The following is a 13,797-nucleotide window of genomic DNA, read 5'->3' as shown; positions in this document are numbered from 1 at the left end:
CCTGGTTTCCTGCCACACAGCACTGAGACGGAACAGGCCCCATCACTAGCTCCAGGCCTCTGGCTCATCTCAGTTCAGCCCACCTGTAGGGTCTGAGTTTTTGTCCTGGCTGTTCCCTCTTGCCTGAATACTCTTCAAGGGGTTGGGGCTGGTCTCAGGGTGCCACAGAAGGGCCTTCCCTGATCCAACGCCCACACCAAACTCTATAGTTAATTCTGCATCTTTGACATTGATCTTGTCCTTTGGGGTCCTGCCCAGGGGAGGTACCCCACAGATTCATGCACGGTAGCCTCACCCCACCTTGAAGAAATGGGAATCTGGGCCTCCCTGGTGGCATAGGAGTAAAAGTCTCAGCGCCATCAAGCTATCACCAGCCACTGCGGCCTGAGTTTGATCCCCAGCCAGGGAGCTGACCCACATGGCGCAGCAAACCTCTCCTGTCTCCCCGCTGCTCCCCTCAGCAGTATATTTCAGTAGATTCACCTGTTCTGCTCTTGACTCTGTCTCTGGCAAGTCCTCTCATGCTCCCCCACCCCCACCTCTGGCCTATACCCCAGCTCTTGTATGCATAATAAAATCTTTAAAAAATAAATGGGAGGGCCTCTCCTGGTGGCGCAGCGGTTGAGCGCTGGGCTGCGAAGCTGCCTGCAACCTCTGCAGCGCCAGTTCGATCCCCGGCCGCCAGCAAGGGTCCCACATGGCACGCAGACGTCTCCTGCCGCGCCTGCTGCTCCCCTCAGCAGTGAACTTCGGTCCTTCTGCCTGTTCTGTTCCCCGCTCTGGCTCTGGTGAATCCTCTCACCCCCCCGCACTTCTGACTGTACCCAGTACTTGTATAAATATATAAAGCTAAAAAAAAAATTAAATTGAATAAAAAAATAAATGGGAGGCAAATCTTCCTGCCCCCTTGTGTCTATGCAAGTGTCTTACTTTTCTGCACTTTTTCTAATAACCCTGCTTTTTAAACATATAAACAAACAAATAAATAATAAATAAAATGGGAAACTGAGGCCAGGAGGGGGATGCTCCACCTGAGGCAAAACAGCCTGCAACTGCTGCAGCACAGCACATGCTGTGGATCATAACAATGACCTGATGGGTCTGGTCTCCCCGCTCTCCAATTCAGCTTGACCCCCAACCAGCCCGAGTGCAGGAAGGGTTACACTACCATCTCAGATTGCGAGTCTCAAACACCGTCTCCTCCTCACCGCTGTCCATTTCCATGGGATCCTCTGTGTTGGCCAGGAGGCCATACCTCTTCTGTGGTTTCTTCAACCTGTTAGCAGGCCCAGAAGCTCGGTGGGGTTGCTGTTCCAGTCCACCCCACCTTGCCCCATCTTGCTTCCACCCCCTACCCCTCACCCCAGAATCCTGGTGGCCTCACCAGCAGGCTCCTCTGCCACACCCAAAAGCCCTCCCGTGAACCCTCAGGTCTAACCCCGTTTCTCTTGCCGTATGAGGGTCCCAAGAGCTACTGGCTGCTCCTGTGTCAGCAGCAGAAAGTGCACAGCTCCCTTGGTTGACCCGAGTGGAGTCTCCCAGACTACAAGGGCAGAGCTGTCATTTCACCTCACTGATGAGAAATCCAGGTACAGAGAGGGAAAGAGGGTTTCGCAAAGATCACGGAATGTAGCGCTGTTTGGCACTGAAGCCCGGGCTTCTGGCCAGCACTAGGGTGGAGAAGTGACTTCTCCGCAAAGACCCCGAAAGAGCAGCTCTGTGGGCGCATTCCACACCCGCAGCGTGTCAGCGGATGTTACCATGCCTGGACGAGGCCAACTGTGTGACAAACAGGTGCCAGAGGTCACCTCCCAAGAAGCCAAAGGAGCAATCAGGGGACTGAGAAGGGAAGCCAGGGGCTCAACCCGGGCCTGGAGTGTGGGCAGTGTCCATCACTGTAAGGAGCACGCTGGCCAAACCCCGCGTGATCGCGAACGAAGGCCCGCTGCGCTCCAGTCCCGGGCTGGAGGACGAACTGAAGGAAGAGGTGCTGGGCCCACCGGGCCACTGCCCGGCCTGGGAGGGTGGGCACGGCCCTTCCATCCCCAGGCGGGGCAGCAGCAGACACACACACAGGCCAGGCGGAACCCGGCGGGACAATCTCGCTGACAGTTGCGGCCAAGCCCCCAAGCGAGTCGCCAGAGCCAGCCATTTCCTGGCTCATCGCGGGGTGAGAGGAGCGTGAGGGCCGGCGGTCCCAGCAGACCCGCAGGCCTCAGCCGCCGCGCCTCGGAACACCGGGGCAGCGCCCCCGGCTAAGAAATTGCGCGGTCACGTGATTTTGAGACCACCCGACCGACGCCGCCTCGCCACGCCCCCCGCAGGGGCGGGCTGTCGCCCAACCGGTGACGGGCAGCGCACGCGCCAATTGGCTGCGGCAGCGCGGGGAGGGGGGCCTTGGGCAGACGCACCTAAACGCCCGGATGAGGAAGTAGAGCACGGCCAGGCCGCTGAAGCCCAAGAGCACGTAGAAGGAACGCTGCAGCGGGGAGCCCGGCGGCCACAGGCGCGTGCTGTTGTGCGGCGCGCCCGGCCGGCTCCCGTTCGTGAGGGCGGACGGCGGGGAGAGCGTGTCCTGCGCGAGGCTCGGCCGGGACGCAGCCCCGAGCAGCAGCGCCGACAGCAGCAGCATGCGTGGTCCCATGGCCCGGCGGAAGCGGCGGATGCGCCCCGCCCCCGGGCGTGGCTGCCACTCTTGGGCGGTGCCAACCAATAGCCCACGGGGGCGGGGCACGCGCCCACCTAGCTCCTTTATCTCTCTTAAGCCTGGTCGCTGGTTTCCGCACAGCTCAGGCGGCTCCCGGAGCCCCGCAGCCAGCTCCCTCCCTCCTCTAGCCAGAAGTGAGGTCCTCGCTTGAGGAAACCGGGGCGACAGCAGATTCGAAACCTGCTGTGGATGCCAGCCCAATTTGGGCCTGCCTTCCCACCCAGGCTTCTGGCTGTTGTGCCTGCAGCCCTGCCTGTCCTGGGAGACTTTTTGGAGAAACTGTGGCCCGCTAGCCTGGGGCAACTGTCACCACCCCCTGGCCAGTCCCCACCACTGGGAGAAGTACAGGCATCACATGCCCCCCCACACTGCTGGCTCCGGTTCAGTCCCAACACTCTGCTCAGCACCCCCCAAGATCTGGCAGCAGGCTCAGCCTGAATAGCACAGATGAAGGGGTCCTGGTCACTCTGCCCTATCCTCAGCAAGGCCTCCTGTGAGTGAGATGTCTACCACCTCCGCTCAGGTTGGCCATGCCCCTAAGAGCCCAGCCTGAAGGGGGCAGTGACTTGGGTGGCTGGTTTTACTTGGATCCAGCTGGTACCCTGAACAGATCTGAGGCAGCGCTCTCTCATGGATTCCCCCACCACCCACAGCTGCACCCCCAAACCAGACTCAGGTTTCTAGGAGCACACACCAGTCCTTTATTCAATTTGGACTTCCACGTCCTGTCACTGTTGCCGGTAAAGACTGTCCGCCTCACCCTCTGCTGCCACCACCCATCCTCCTGGAGGGACTTAAAAGCCCCAACCTTCGAGATGAAGCATCTGCTGGAAAAACAAGGTGGTGTTGGGGTCTGGGGGTAGGGAGGCGCTGGCTCCTGGTTAGGGCAGGAGACCAGGAGAACCCATGGAAGAGCCAGACACTGCCAGTGTCAGAGGGTCCACATCACCCACCCCAAAAAGCACTCACAGGCGACGGACTTCCACAACGGTGGCTGCACCTCTGGCTCTTGCTCCCAGGTGAAGTCCCTCCTGGGACAGTGACCCCAGGTCATCGCCGCTCTTGGACCACCCTTCCCAGTTGGGCTTCCTTCCCTTCAACCTGCCAAAGCAAAGGAGCGTTACCCAACATCCTGGCTGCTCTGCACCTGGAAGCTGTCCTCCCCACCTCCCCTGAAACCATCCACAGATCCTAGGAGGGTCTCAAGCTAGTTATCAGGCCATCCTGGCAAAGGCCCGTCACGGCGGTGAGCCCTGGTGGGCCTGTGCCTTTCCAGATGGGCCAGGCCACGTCCCACCTTAAGCAGAGCCAGCTATCCACATGGGATGGAGCTGCTTATAGATGGCATGGGCTCTGGGAAAAAAACTCATGGCAGCAACAGACATCAGAGAGCCAGGTAGGAGTGTGACTTAAGGAGGTCTGGAAAAGACTGTCAATTGATGCACAAAAAATCCAAAAGGCATGGTGTTCGGTGGTCTCCAATCCTGCTTATGGACCGAACCTACTCTTGAGGCGCAACTGCCCGTGGGGCCAGGGTCTGACGTTTTTAGTTCTAGCTTGATTTAAAAAAATTGGAAAAAACAAAAAAAGTCAAAGGAACATTCCCCGGGTACATTTTCAAATGAGCTCTTGACAAGAGGAGGGATGCGGACACGAGCAAAAGGAGTTACCTCGAATTACAGGGCTATTTCCACATATGAGCTAGCCAAGGGAGCAGCTTGCATCTCAGAGGTTTCTGTTGGGCGCACAACACTTCTGTCCTCCGAGGGCTGCAGCTTCCATAGGCTAGCGGAGAACGCTCAGAACTTGTAAAGTAACAGCAGAGCTAGCTACCGAGCCATCAGTCTGGTCACCCAGGGATGCTGCCTGCCGTCTGTCTAACCAGAGTCTAAGCTAAGGTGAAGGGTTCAGGTCAGGGTCAGGTGCCCGCACATCCACTGTCCCTGCTGGGCTGCCCGCCCCATCGAGCCCTCTGGCTGCCACCGCCAGAGGGCTCCCAGGGCTGTCCTGTGGTCAGCTGCCCGCTCCCGTCACCCACCTCGCTCACCTAACCAGGACCGGTGGCAGTCGCTGTCAAAGGGCCCACCAGCATCAGCTTATTCTGCCTTCCTCGTCTATCTCTCCTTTGGGCTCAAGCAGGGCTGGCAGACCTGCTTCTCACACTGCCTCTCTGCTCAGGCCTGACAGCCGCGAACCCACAGCAGAGGTGTGTTGTGCAATGAAAGGGAAATTGTCAGAGCAAGTTCATTTCAGACGGTCTTTTAATCGGCTTCGTAAAGCCAAAGAAACTGCGTACAATTCCTTAACCACTTCAAATACAACATCAATGGGTATGCATGTCTTCCAGTAAAAAAGGACAATATAAATAAACATTTTCAAGAACCTCACGGGACGTCTGTGCGTCTACTGCGGGCCCCCAGCACAGATGGGCAGACAGGCCAGCCCGCCCTGCAGTGCCCTGGGCAGGTCCTACCACGCTACACTCAGAAACGGTACACGAGTTGGAAAAAAAGCCACAGCTTGCTCAGCTTCCGACAAAGAGCAGATTGAGAGTCCGTTCAATCTCAAAGAGAAGTGAACTGGGGCACTGACTTCAAGGTAACCCCGCTAAAAAGAAACAAAAAAGGCAACACAACCAAAACAAAAAAACCAAACCCCACACAACCCCCAAAGAATTTTTTTTTCAATTTACGGCTCATGGTAAAAAGAAAAATGTGAAGTCAAAAGTGCTTTTCAAACGTTTTTAAACCCCTAAAAATGGACGGCACTTCTTTAAAAAGAAAAGTCTGGTCATGAGGCCATCTGGGGTCAGAAGCAGTCAGGCTGTGTTTGACAAGCTCAGAACTGAGAAGGCTACAAAAGTGGGATACAAGGAGGTGTGTTCACTACACATTAACGATTCAGCGAAGCTCCCAAAATCTTTAAATATACAGCCATTGGAAGGACGATCTTGAGCAGGAAGGATTTTTACTCGTTGTGTGTAGCTGAGAACAAGAAGCAGGGACAGTGTAAAGGCACTGAAGCACGCAACAAGATGCAGCATTCCACTCCCGGGTCCGGACCTGGGGGGCGCGCCCTGCGGCCACGGAGCAACCAACCCCCCCGGGCCGCAGGGCCGGGCGGCCGCACATGCACCTATGCTGCCTGTTGGCTGTCCCTCACGCTCCCTTTCCTCTCTGGTCAGTTTGTTTTTGCCTTTGTTTTGTGGTAGAAACGGTTGCGGGCAAGACCCAAGGGTACTCTTGTTCCTTATGGGCAAGCACAGTGACAAGGTCTGAGCGTCCAGCCTACGTAGCTCACAGAGGGTGCCAAAGATTACTGAGTTCCCACCACAGGCCACGGCAGCATGGTGCCCTCGGAGCGCAACTTACCGTAACTGTCATAGCTGTCTCTGTAGGACCCGCCCGAGCTCCTGTCACCATAGCTGCTACCCTGACTCCGGCTGCAGGAGGACACACAGGCGCTAGAGGCCATTGAAGCCTACACACCAGACGCCTCCCTCCAACCCCAGGTAGGACCATTCTCACCTGCTGTAGTAGTCTCTAGAGCCTCCATAGCCCCCACTCCTGGACTCAAACCGGCTCCCCCCATAGCCTCTGTCCCCTCCTCCTGCAGGAAAGAACATGAAGAAGTGCCTGCTCTTGCCAGCAGTAATGGACCCCACCTCATCCCTGAGGGCCCAAGGCCCTGTGAGTAGCACTCACCTCTAGAGAACCCACGCCCCCGGCCTCTGCCTCCACGGAAGAAGCCCCGGCCCCCGGCAGAGCCACCTCGGTACCCGCGGGATCGGTTGTCGGAGGACTTGCCTGCCTGGTCAACTCGGATCTGTCGCCCATCCACAGACTGGAGAGCAGAGATAGGCAGGGTGAGCCTCCATCTCCCCACCCTGAGAGAGGCAGGGCTCATTCTCTGCAAACCCAGCCCTCTGCCCCCCAGAGCAATACCCCTCACCTTCCCATTCATGGCCATCATGGCGTCCTTGGCATCGTCGATGTTCTCAAAGGTGACAAACCCAAACCCCCGAGATCGCTGGGTCTCCCTATCTTTCACAACCACCACTGTGCCAAGGAGAGAGATCTGCAGTTGGCACCCAGCCCTCCCCAAGGGCTGCCCCACCCCCACCCCCAGCACCAGTCTCACCTTCAGAAATCTGTCCATATTTTGAGAACACCTGCTCCAGCGACTGCTCATTGGTGTCAAAACTCAGCCCCCCCACGAAAAGCTTGCCTTCATCTGATGCCATGGTGGCCTGTGGCAAACACAGATGAAATCGTCACTGAGATCCTCAAGGAGCTTCATGCTCACCCCTCCCCCATGCCTCACTTTATACGAACACCACAAGCTCTTTAGGGAGACACTGGGAAATTACCGATTCTTCAGTCAACCCAAAACCCACACCGAGGACTTTACTGGAATAAACCCTTCATTCCTCTTATCCTACATCCTTTGCTCCCTTTCTCGGCCCAGCCTCGACTCCCCTCACTTACCTCCCAGTGGAAGCTGCCAAGGGGAGGGCAGCGACCACAGTGGAGGCCTGCAGAGCGCCTCAGGGCTTCCTGGGCTGGAGGGAGGCACAACTTTAGCAGACCAACCTCCTCAGGGGGTGCTGAGGGCTGAACCCACAGGCCTCCCTCCGTGGTCGGAACTGCCTGCACCACAGTTCTCCCCTTTAAATTGGGGCTAACTCCTAAACCTAGCCGTGGAGGGCGCGGGGTGACAAAGTGCTTGGTCTACTGTCGGGAGCCTGCGAAGAGCGGGAGGTACGGGAGACGGGCCCACACGGGGCACTGGAGGTCACACTGGGGATAGGGGCGAACGATGTGTAGCCACGGCGCCCGGGTGCAGACTGGGTGCGTGCGCGCGCGTGCATGGGGGTGGGGCGGTTGACACCGGGGCTCTAGCGGGATGCCTCGGACCCCTCCTCGCGCAACTTAACCTGGGGCCGGCAAGAGGGGGGCTCGGTCCGCCCCATCACGTGCCCCGGCCCCGCCCCCGCATGCGCCCCGCGCGCGCCCTGCGCCACTGCATCCGGGCACTCGGCGCTCCCGCCATTTCGCGGGGCGCAGCCTGGCGCTTGTAGCCGCCATTTTGCGGCCGCGCGCAGCCGACCGGGCCTGCCGGGGAGGTGGGGGACGCCCTCCGGCCGCCACTAGACCCGGTCTCCCGCTGTCCCTCGCCGCCGCCAGCGGCGGGGCAGACTCCACCCCGGGCCCGCCCCGGGCCCGTCCCCGCCCAGGGGCGTGCCGCTACAGCCCCGTCTCGGCCGGCCGGCCGCAGGCCGCCCGCCGCCCCGAGCTCGTGGAGCCGGTGCCGCCGGGACCCTCACCACGGAATCTGGCAGGTCCCTGACGCAGGCAGAGAGACGGCACAGCACAACGACCCGAGCCTCCTAACGAGCAAGTGGGGGGGGAACGGCGCCTGGCCTTATGTACGCCGCCGCCGGGCCCCGCCTGCCGGGCCCGCCCCCCTCACCGCGCCGGCCAATCAGAGGCGCCGAAGGCCGCGACCGCGCCTCATATTCATGAGCTGGGGGCCGGGCCTGTCTCTGCCCCGCCTCCTCCCCCGCGCCGGCGCGGGACGCGGAGTTTGGCGGCGACGCGCACAGACTGCAGTCCTCCGCCCTCGAGCGTGCGGGCGGGGGTCAGGGCTGACCCACTTCCGCGTGCCTGTCCCCCCAGCCCCCCGGCAAGATGCAGGGAACAAAGGGGTCTCTCACAGCTGCTTCCAGGGGCTGAGCCCCTTCGAGAGTCGTTGGAGCCCCGACCTGTGCTGTGCTGCAGCAGTCACCAACACATCCATCTCATTCCTTCCCGCCTGGCTTCCGCTCTCAGACACCCCAACTTCATCTAAACTCGGACATCATTCCTGATACTCCGGTCATTTCCCGGCTGACGGATAACCCACTCACTTGATTGGTCCCAAAATCTAGTCAATACTGAGAATCCTATTTATGTGAACCCCAATATTCACATCCCAATTCTTCCTACTCCTCAACCTTGGGCCACCCCAACTTCACCAACCCAGTTGGTGGGCCAGGAAAGATTCTGGCCCACCCTTTCTGTTCAGATCCCAACCTGTACCTACACCTAACTTGAGCCCCAACCCTGACTCTGCCTCTTGTAGGAGCGACACCACAACACCAATCTAGCAAGACATTCTGTACATCCCACTTCTATGCTGGGCTGACCCCCACCTGGGCTCCTAAGCCCCCTACTAGGGTTAGCCCTGTATCCTTACTGCACCCCAATATTCAGCTCAGCCCTGGGCCTTCTCTTTCAATGCTCCAGCCCTTCACCCCCAGCCCTGCCAGCACAGTTCTGTACACCCAGGATCCACTCATTACCCATGGGGAACACCAACATCTCTAAAAGGTACACGCTGGGCCTCCCTGATGGGTTCAAGTCTCAGCACTATCAAGCTATTGCCAGCCACTGCTTGCCTGCTGCTCTCCTCAGTGGTGTATTTCAATAGATGTGCCTGTTCTGCTCCCCACTCTGTCTCTGGTGAATCCTCTGCCCAGCACCTCTGGCCTACACCCCAGCTTTTGTATGCATAAATAAATAAATCTTAGGCCTTGCATGCATAAATAAATAAATCTGGTGGCCCAAAGGGTTAAGACACAACCTGTGGGGCTGTCTGCAGCCACAGCAGCACTAGTTCGATCCCCGGCCAGGGAGCGGATCCACATGGCGCAGCAGACCTCTCCTGATGTGCCCACTGCCCCCCTCAGCAGTGTGTTTCAATCTGCTTGTTCTGTTCCTCACTCTGTCTCTGGTGAATCCTCTCACCCCCACGCCTCTGGCCTGTACCCCAGTTCTTGTATGCATAAATAAATAAATCTTTAAAAATAAATAAATAAATGAATAGGTCTTTTTTTTTTTTTTTTTAAGATTTATTTATTTATGCATACAAGAGCTGGGATGTAGGGGGCCTCCCTGGTGACACAAGGGATCAAGTCGCAGCACTATGAAACTATGCGCAGCCACTGCAGCATGAGTTCAATCCCTGGCCAGCCAGGGAGCTGACCCACATGGCGCAGCAGACCTCTCCTGTATCGCCCGTTGCTCCTCTCAGCAGTGTATTTCACTCAATCCACCTGTTTTGCTCCCCACTCTGTCTCTGGTGAATACTCTCATCCCCTGCACATCTGACCTGTATCCCAGTTCTTGTATGCATAGATAAATAAATCTTTAAAAAAAAAAAAAAAAGAGCTGGGGTGTAGGCCAGAGGTGCAGAGGATAAGAGGATTCACCAGAGACAGAGTGGGGAACAGAACAGGCGGATCCATTAAAATACACTGCTGAGGGCCTCCCCTGGTGGCGCAGTGTTTGAGCGCTGGGCTGCTAAGCTGCCGGAAGCTTATGCAGCACCAGTTCGATCCCTTGCCGCAGGCAAGGGTCCCACATGGCACGCAGACCTCTCCTGCCATGCCTGCTGCTCCCCTCAGCAGTGTATTTCAGCAGTCTGCCTGTTCTGTTTCCCCGCTCTGGCTCTGGTGAATTCTCTTTTTTTTTTTTTTTTTTTTTTTAATTTTTTTTTTTTTTTTTTTAAGATTTATTTATTTATACAAGCACTGGGTACAGTCAGAAGCACGGGAGGGTGAGAGAATTCACCAGAGCCAGAGCGGGGAGCAGAGCAGGCAGAAGGACCGAAGGACGCTGCTGAGGGGAGCAGCAGGCGGCAGGAGAGGTCTGCGCGCCACGTGGGACCCTCCTCTGGTGGCCGGGGAGCAGCTGGGGATCGAACCGGCGCCGCAGAGACCACAGTCAGCATCGCAACCCAGCGCTCAACCACTGCGCCACCGGGGAGGCCCAACTGGTGAATTCTCTTAACCTCCCGTGCTTCTGACTGTACTCAGTGCTTGTATAAATAAATAAATCTTTTTTAAAAATTAAAATACACAGCTGAGGGGAGCTGCGGGTGACACAGGAGAACTCTGCTGCGTCATGTGGGTCAGCTTCCTGGCCAGGTATTGAACTCGTGCAGTGCTGCAACTTAACCCCTTGCACTGCCAGGGAGGCCCTAAATAAATCTTAAAAAAAAAAATGGCACACACCAAATTCTGGAGACCCCAAGACCTCTGTTACCAGAACTAACAATAGCCTTGCAGGTACCCTTATCCCCAAGGTCCTAGCCCAGACCCTAGCTCATGCTGCCTACCCTGGCCCTAGACCCTTCTGTAGGATGGAAGAAGCTAGTGGGGATCCCTGTCCGACCAGACCAGAGACCCAAGCTACGATTTTGCCCTGGAAAGGCTTTACATGCAGTCAGACCCTTTGCAGAAGACTGGGGGGATATGGAACAGATGACCCCTTTGCTGCCCATCCCAGAGAAGTTCTGGCCCACTCCAGGCCTCAGGCTGGCTCAGGTTGTTCTAGCTGAAGGCAGCAAGGTATGAGGGGCAAGGGCACTATTTCCTGCTACAAGGTTGCTGGGCCCCCTCCTCAGAAACCCCCTCCCCCAGGCAGCAGCCCATGAGTAAAGGCCCCCTAGGCACCTAGGGCTGGAGGATGGGGTGAGAGGGTTAGGGGGACAACTCCCTTTAAGCAGCAAGCTGCTGCTTCAGCCACTCTGAGGGCGGTTATTGGAAGGAACAGAGGGAGACATCAGCATTAGAAGCAATGTGCTCCCCCTTCTGCTGGCTTGAAGTCTCGGGCCCTGCAGGCCCAGCCTAGGAAAGATTCTGGCCCACCCTTTCTGTTCAGATGCTCAGCAAACTCAGAGGGCAGACTCCTGACCCCAGACCAGTCCAAGGAGTCCCTGCAGGCACAGTGGCACGGCCATTCTCTGCCCCGACCCCAGACCCCCAAAAGTGTTCTCTAGTTCTGAGTCTAGTCTGCCTTTTCCTGATTTTGTGGCATGCCCTGCGTTCGTTCATTCATTCACTCATTCCATCAGCACACGGGGACCGAGCGCTATGAGTTGGCTCCTGGGTACTGGGCCACGTGTATCTCCGTCCGTCCTGGGCGCCCCCATACCTGCGGGGAGCTGCCATCAGGTGTGCCTGTACCAGGCACTGCGTGGGAACTGTGTCCTCGTGTCTCCGTAGCTACGCTGCTGCGGTTACCTGCGTTTGCGTGTCCCTGGGATCCGGTGTGAGACCAGGCCCGCGCGTCCCCGTGAGAGCCTCTGGGAGCGCCGGCACCTTAGCCCGGCCCGGCCCGGCGCCTCCGGGACCCGCGCAGGGCGCTCCCTCCCGCGGCCACGAGGGGGCGCTGCGGCCGCGCACCACGCCGGCCCGGGACTCCGGGTCCTTCCCGGGGACGCGCCCGGCCGCGGGGCCCAGCGTGGGAGGGGGCCCTGGACCCGCCCGCGGCCTCGCCCGGGCCTCGCCCCGCGCCGGGGCCGAACCGCCGAAGGGCGGCGGGAGGAGGGGCTCGACACAGGGACGGCCGGGGCGAGGCTACTGTTCGCAGCCGGACGCGGAGCTGCCGCCCGCCCCGCGCGCCCTCGCGGCCCGTCCACGAAGCCCGGCCCGGCCCGGGGCGCGGAGCGGGGCGCGCCGCCCGAGCCCCACCCGGCGCCGTCTCCGGGAGGGGTGCCCCGTCCTCCCCGCCTCGCGCGTCTCCATGGAGACGGGGGCGGGCCCGCCCGCTCCGCCCCCTCCCGCCCCGCCCTCCCCGCGGGCGGGGCCCGCCGGACGCCGGGCCCTGCGACTAATGACCGGGCGGGCGCCGGTAATGAGCGTCTGGGTCCGGGACGGGCGCGGCGGGGGATGAAAGGCGCGGGGGGCGGGAGGGGGCCCGGGGCCGCATAATTATCGCTCCCTCCCGGCCGACCAGACGGGGTCGGCGGTGCACCTGGCGGCCGCCCGGCGGAGGCGCGGAAGCGGGGCCGACGGGGCCGACTCCAGCCCGCCCGGCCCGAATTCTCGGAGCCCAGAGCCAGGGTGGGGAACAGTGATGGCATCTGTATGCGTGTTGCCAGGTGTGCCCGTGGGCAGGGCGCTCGTGGGTGCAAAGACGGAGCAACAAGGATTCCTGGGGACTCGTGCGTGTATGGACACGAAAGTGGGGCTCTGTGCAAGGAGCTCGTGTGTGTGTGTGTGTGTGTGTGTGTGTGTGTGTGTGCAGAGGCGTGAAGGTGTGTGCATGGCACCCAGGACTCATGCGTGCTCGCACTCATGAAAACATGTTTGCACGGTGCCACATGTGCAAGGATCACCACAGGGGCTGTGTGGAGATCCTAAAGCGCGTGCATAATTGGGATGTAGGCCGGGAGCGCAGGGGACAGGGCTGGGTGTGCATGACTCAGGTGGGCTGGGCCTCCTCAGCATTAGTGCCCATGGCTTGCTGGTGTGACTCATGCCCCTGAGAGCACACTGTCAGTGGCAGCCAGGGTCCCCAGGGCAGTGCAGTGCCACATGAAGCGAGCAGCTGTCTCAGGTGTTTTAGTCCTCTTGCACAAGGATGGGGGCGGGGACTTCTGAGATCGCGAAGCGACCCTAGGTGGTTGCCAACTTGAACATTGGAGATCCAGCTGCCTGCCTCACAGGGGAACCAGACTGGGGCCGTGCCCTGGCCTCAGTTTCCCTCCTTGTCCCTAGGAGGAGGAGGTCTGCAAGATAGAGGAGGATTTGTGTTGTGTGTGGTGGGGGAAGAGCCCTGTGACTCACGGCCCAGGAATTTGGAGGCTGCCACCCATTAGCACCCACCTGGGACAAACAGGAGACATGCTGGTGATTACAGTCCCTGCCAGCTGCGTGCACATGCCACGGGCACACTCCAGGTACATGTGGCTTTCCTGCTCCTTGATGAAAAGCATGTGGGAGCCATAAGCTGGCTCCTGGGCATCACCTTTGTCAATACTCATGATGCTCCACCAAAGAGACCTGACTGGTGTCCCTTTCTGAGGAAACTGAGGCATGGGTGGGTGGGGTGGCAGCTGGGCGAACACACAGCAGAACTTGTTTGTACGACATTGGGTGCTGTGAGATGCAGCGCCGACAATCCCAAGGCTCGCCTCAGTGCAGGCTGGGGACAAAAGCCACTGGGTTTCTAAGGCTGGGAACAGGCTGAGGTCCACAGCCCCACTCCAACCTCCAGGGGCAGGAGGAAGCAACCCCACCCATGCCCTGTCTACGCATTTGA

The 13,797-nt window shown here is 59.1% G+C and overlaps 2 protein-coding genes across 2 annotated transcripts; both read right to left on the bottom strand.

Moving 5' to 3' along the window:
* Positions 1 to 709: 709 nt before the first annotated feature.
* Positions 710 to 2,644, bottom strand: FAM174C (family with sequence similarity 174 member C; the record flags this gene model as incomplete). Its single annotated transcript, XM_084248616.1, has 2 exons — positions 710 to 1,276; positions 2,412 to 2,644. 2 exons carry the CDS (start codon positions 2,642 to 2,644, stop codon positions 1,165 to 1,167), a joined length of 345 nt encoding a protein of 114 aa, XP_084104742.1. The 3' UTR covers positions 710 to 1,164.
* A 1,747-nt stretch (positions 2,645 to 4,391) lies between these two features.
* On the bottom strand, positions 4,392 to 6,965 carry CIRBP (cold inducible RNA binding protein; the record flags this gene model as incomplete). Its single annotated transcript, XM_084250944.1, has 6 exons — positions 6,848 to 6,965; positions 6,659 to 6,765; positions 6,412 to 6,550; positions 6,235 to 6,316; positions 6,079 to 6,149; positions 4,392 to 4,492 (listed from the first exon to the last, which is right to left on the bottom strand). Exons 1-6 carry the CDS (start codon positions 6,948 to 6,950, stop codon positions 4,392 to 4,394), a joined length of 603 nt encoding a protein of 200 aa, XP_084107070.1. The 5' UTR covers positions 6,951 to 6,965.
* Positions 6,966 to 13,797: the final 6,832 nt, after the last annotated feature.

The sequence above is a fragment of the Talpa europaea genome (genome assembly GCF_964194135.1).
Source record: "Talpa europaea genome assembly, chromosome: 12".
Taxonomy (NCBI): domain Eukaryota; kingdom Metazoa; phylum Chordata; class Mammalia; order Eulipotyphla; family Talpidae; genus Talpa; species Talpa europaea.
The sequence above is the reverse complement of the archived record's forward strand: the minus strand, read 5'-3'. Positions and strand labels throughout refer to the sequence as shown.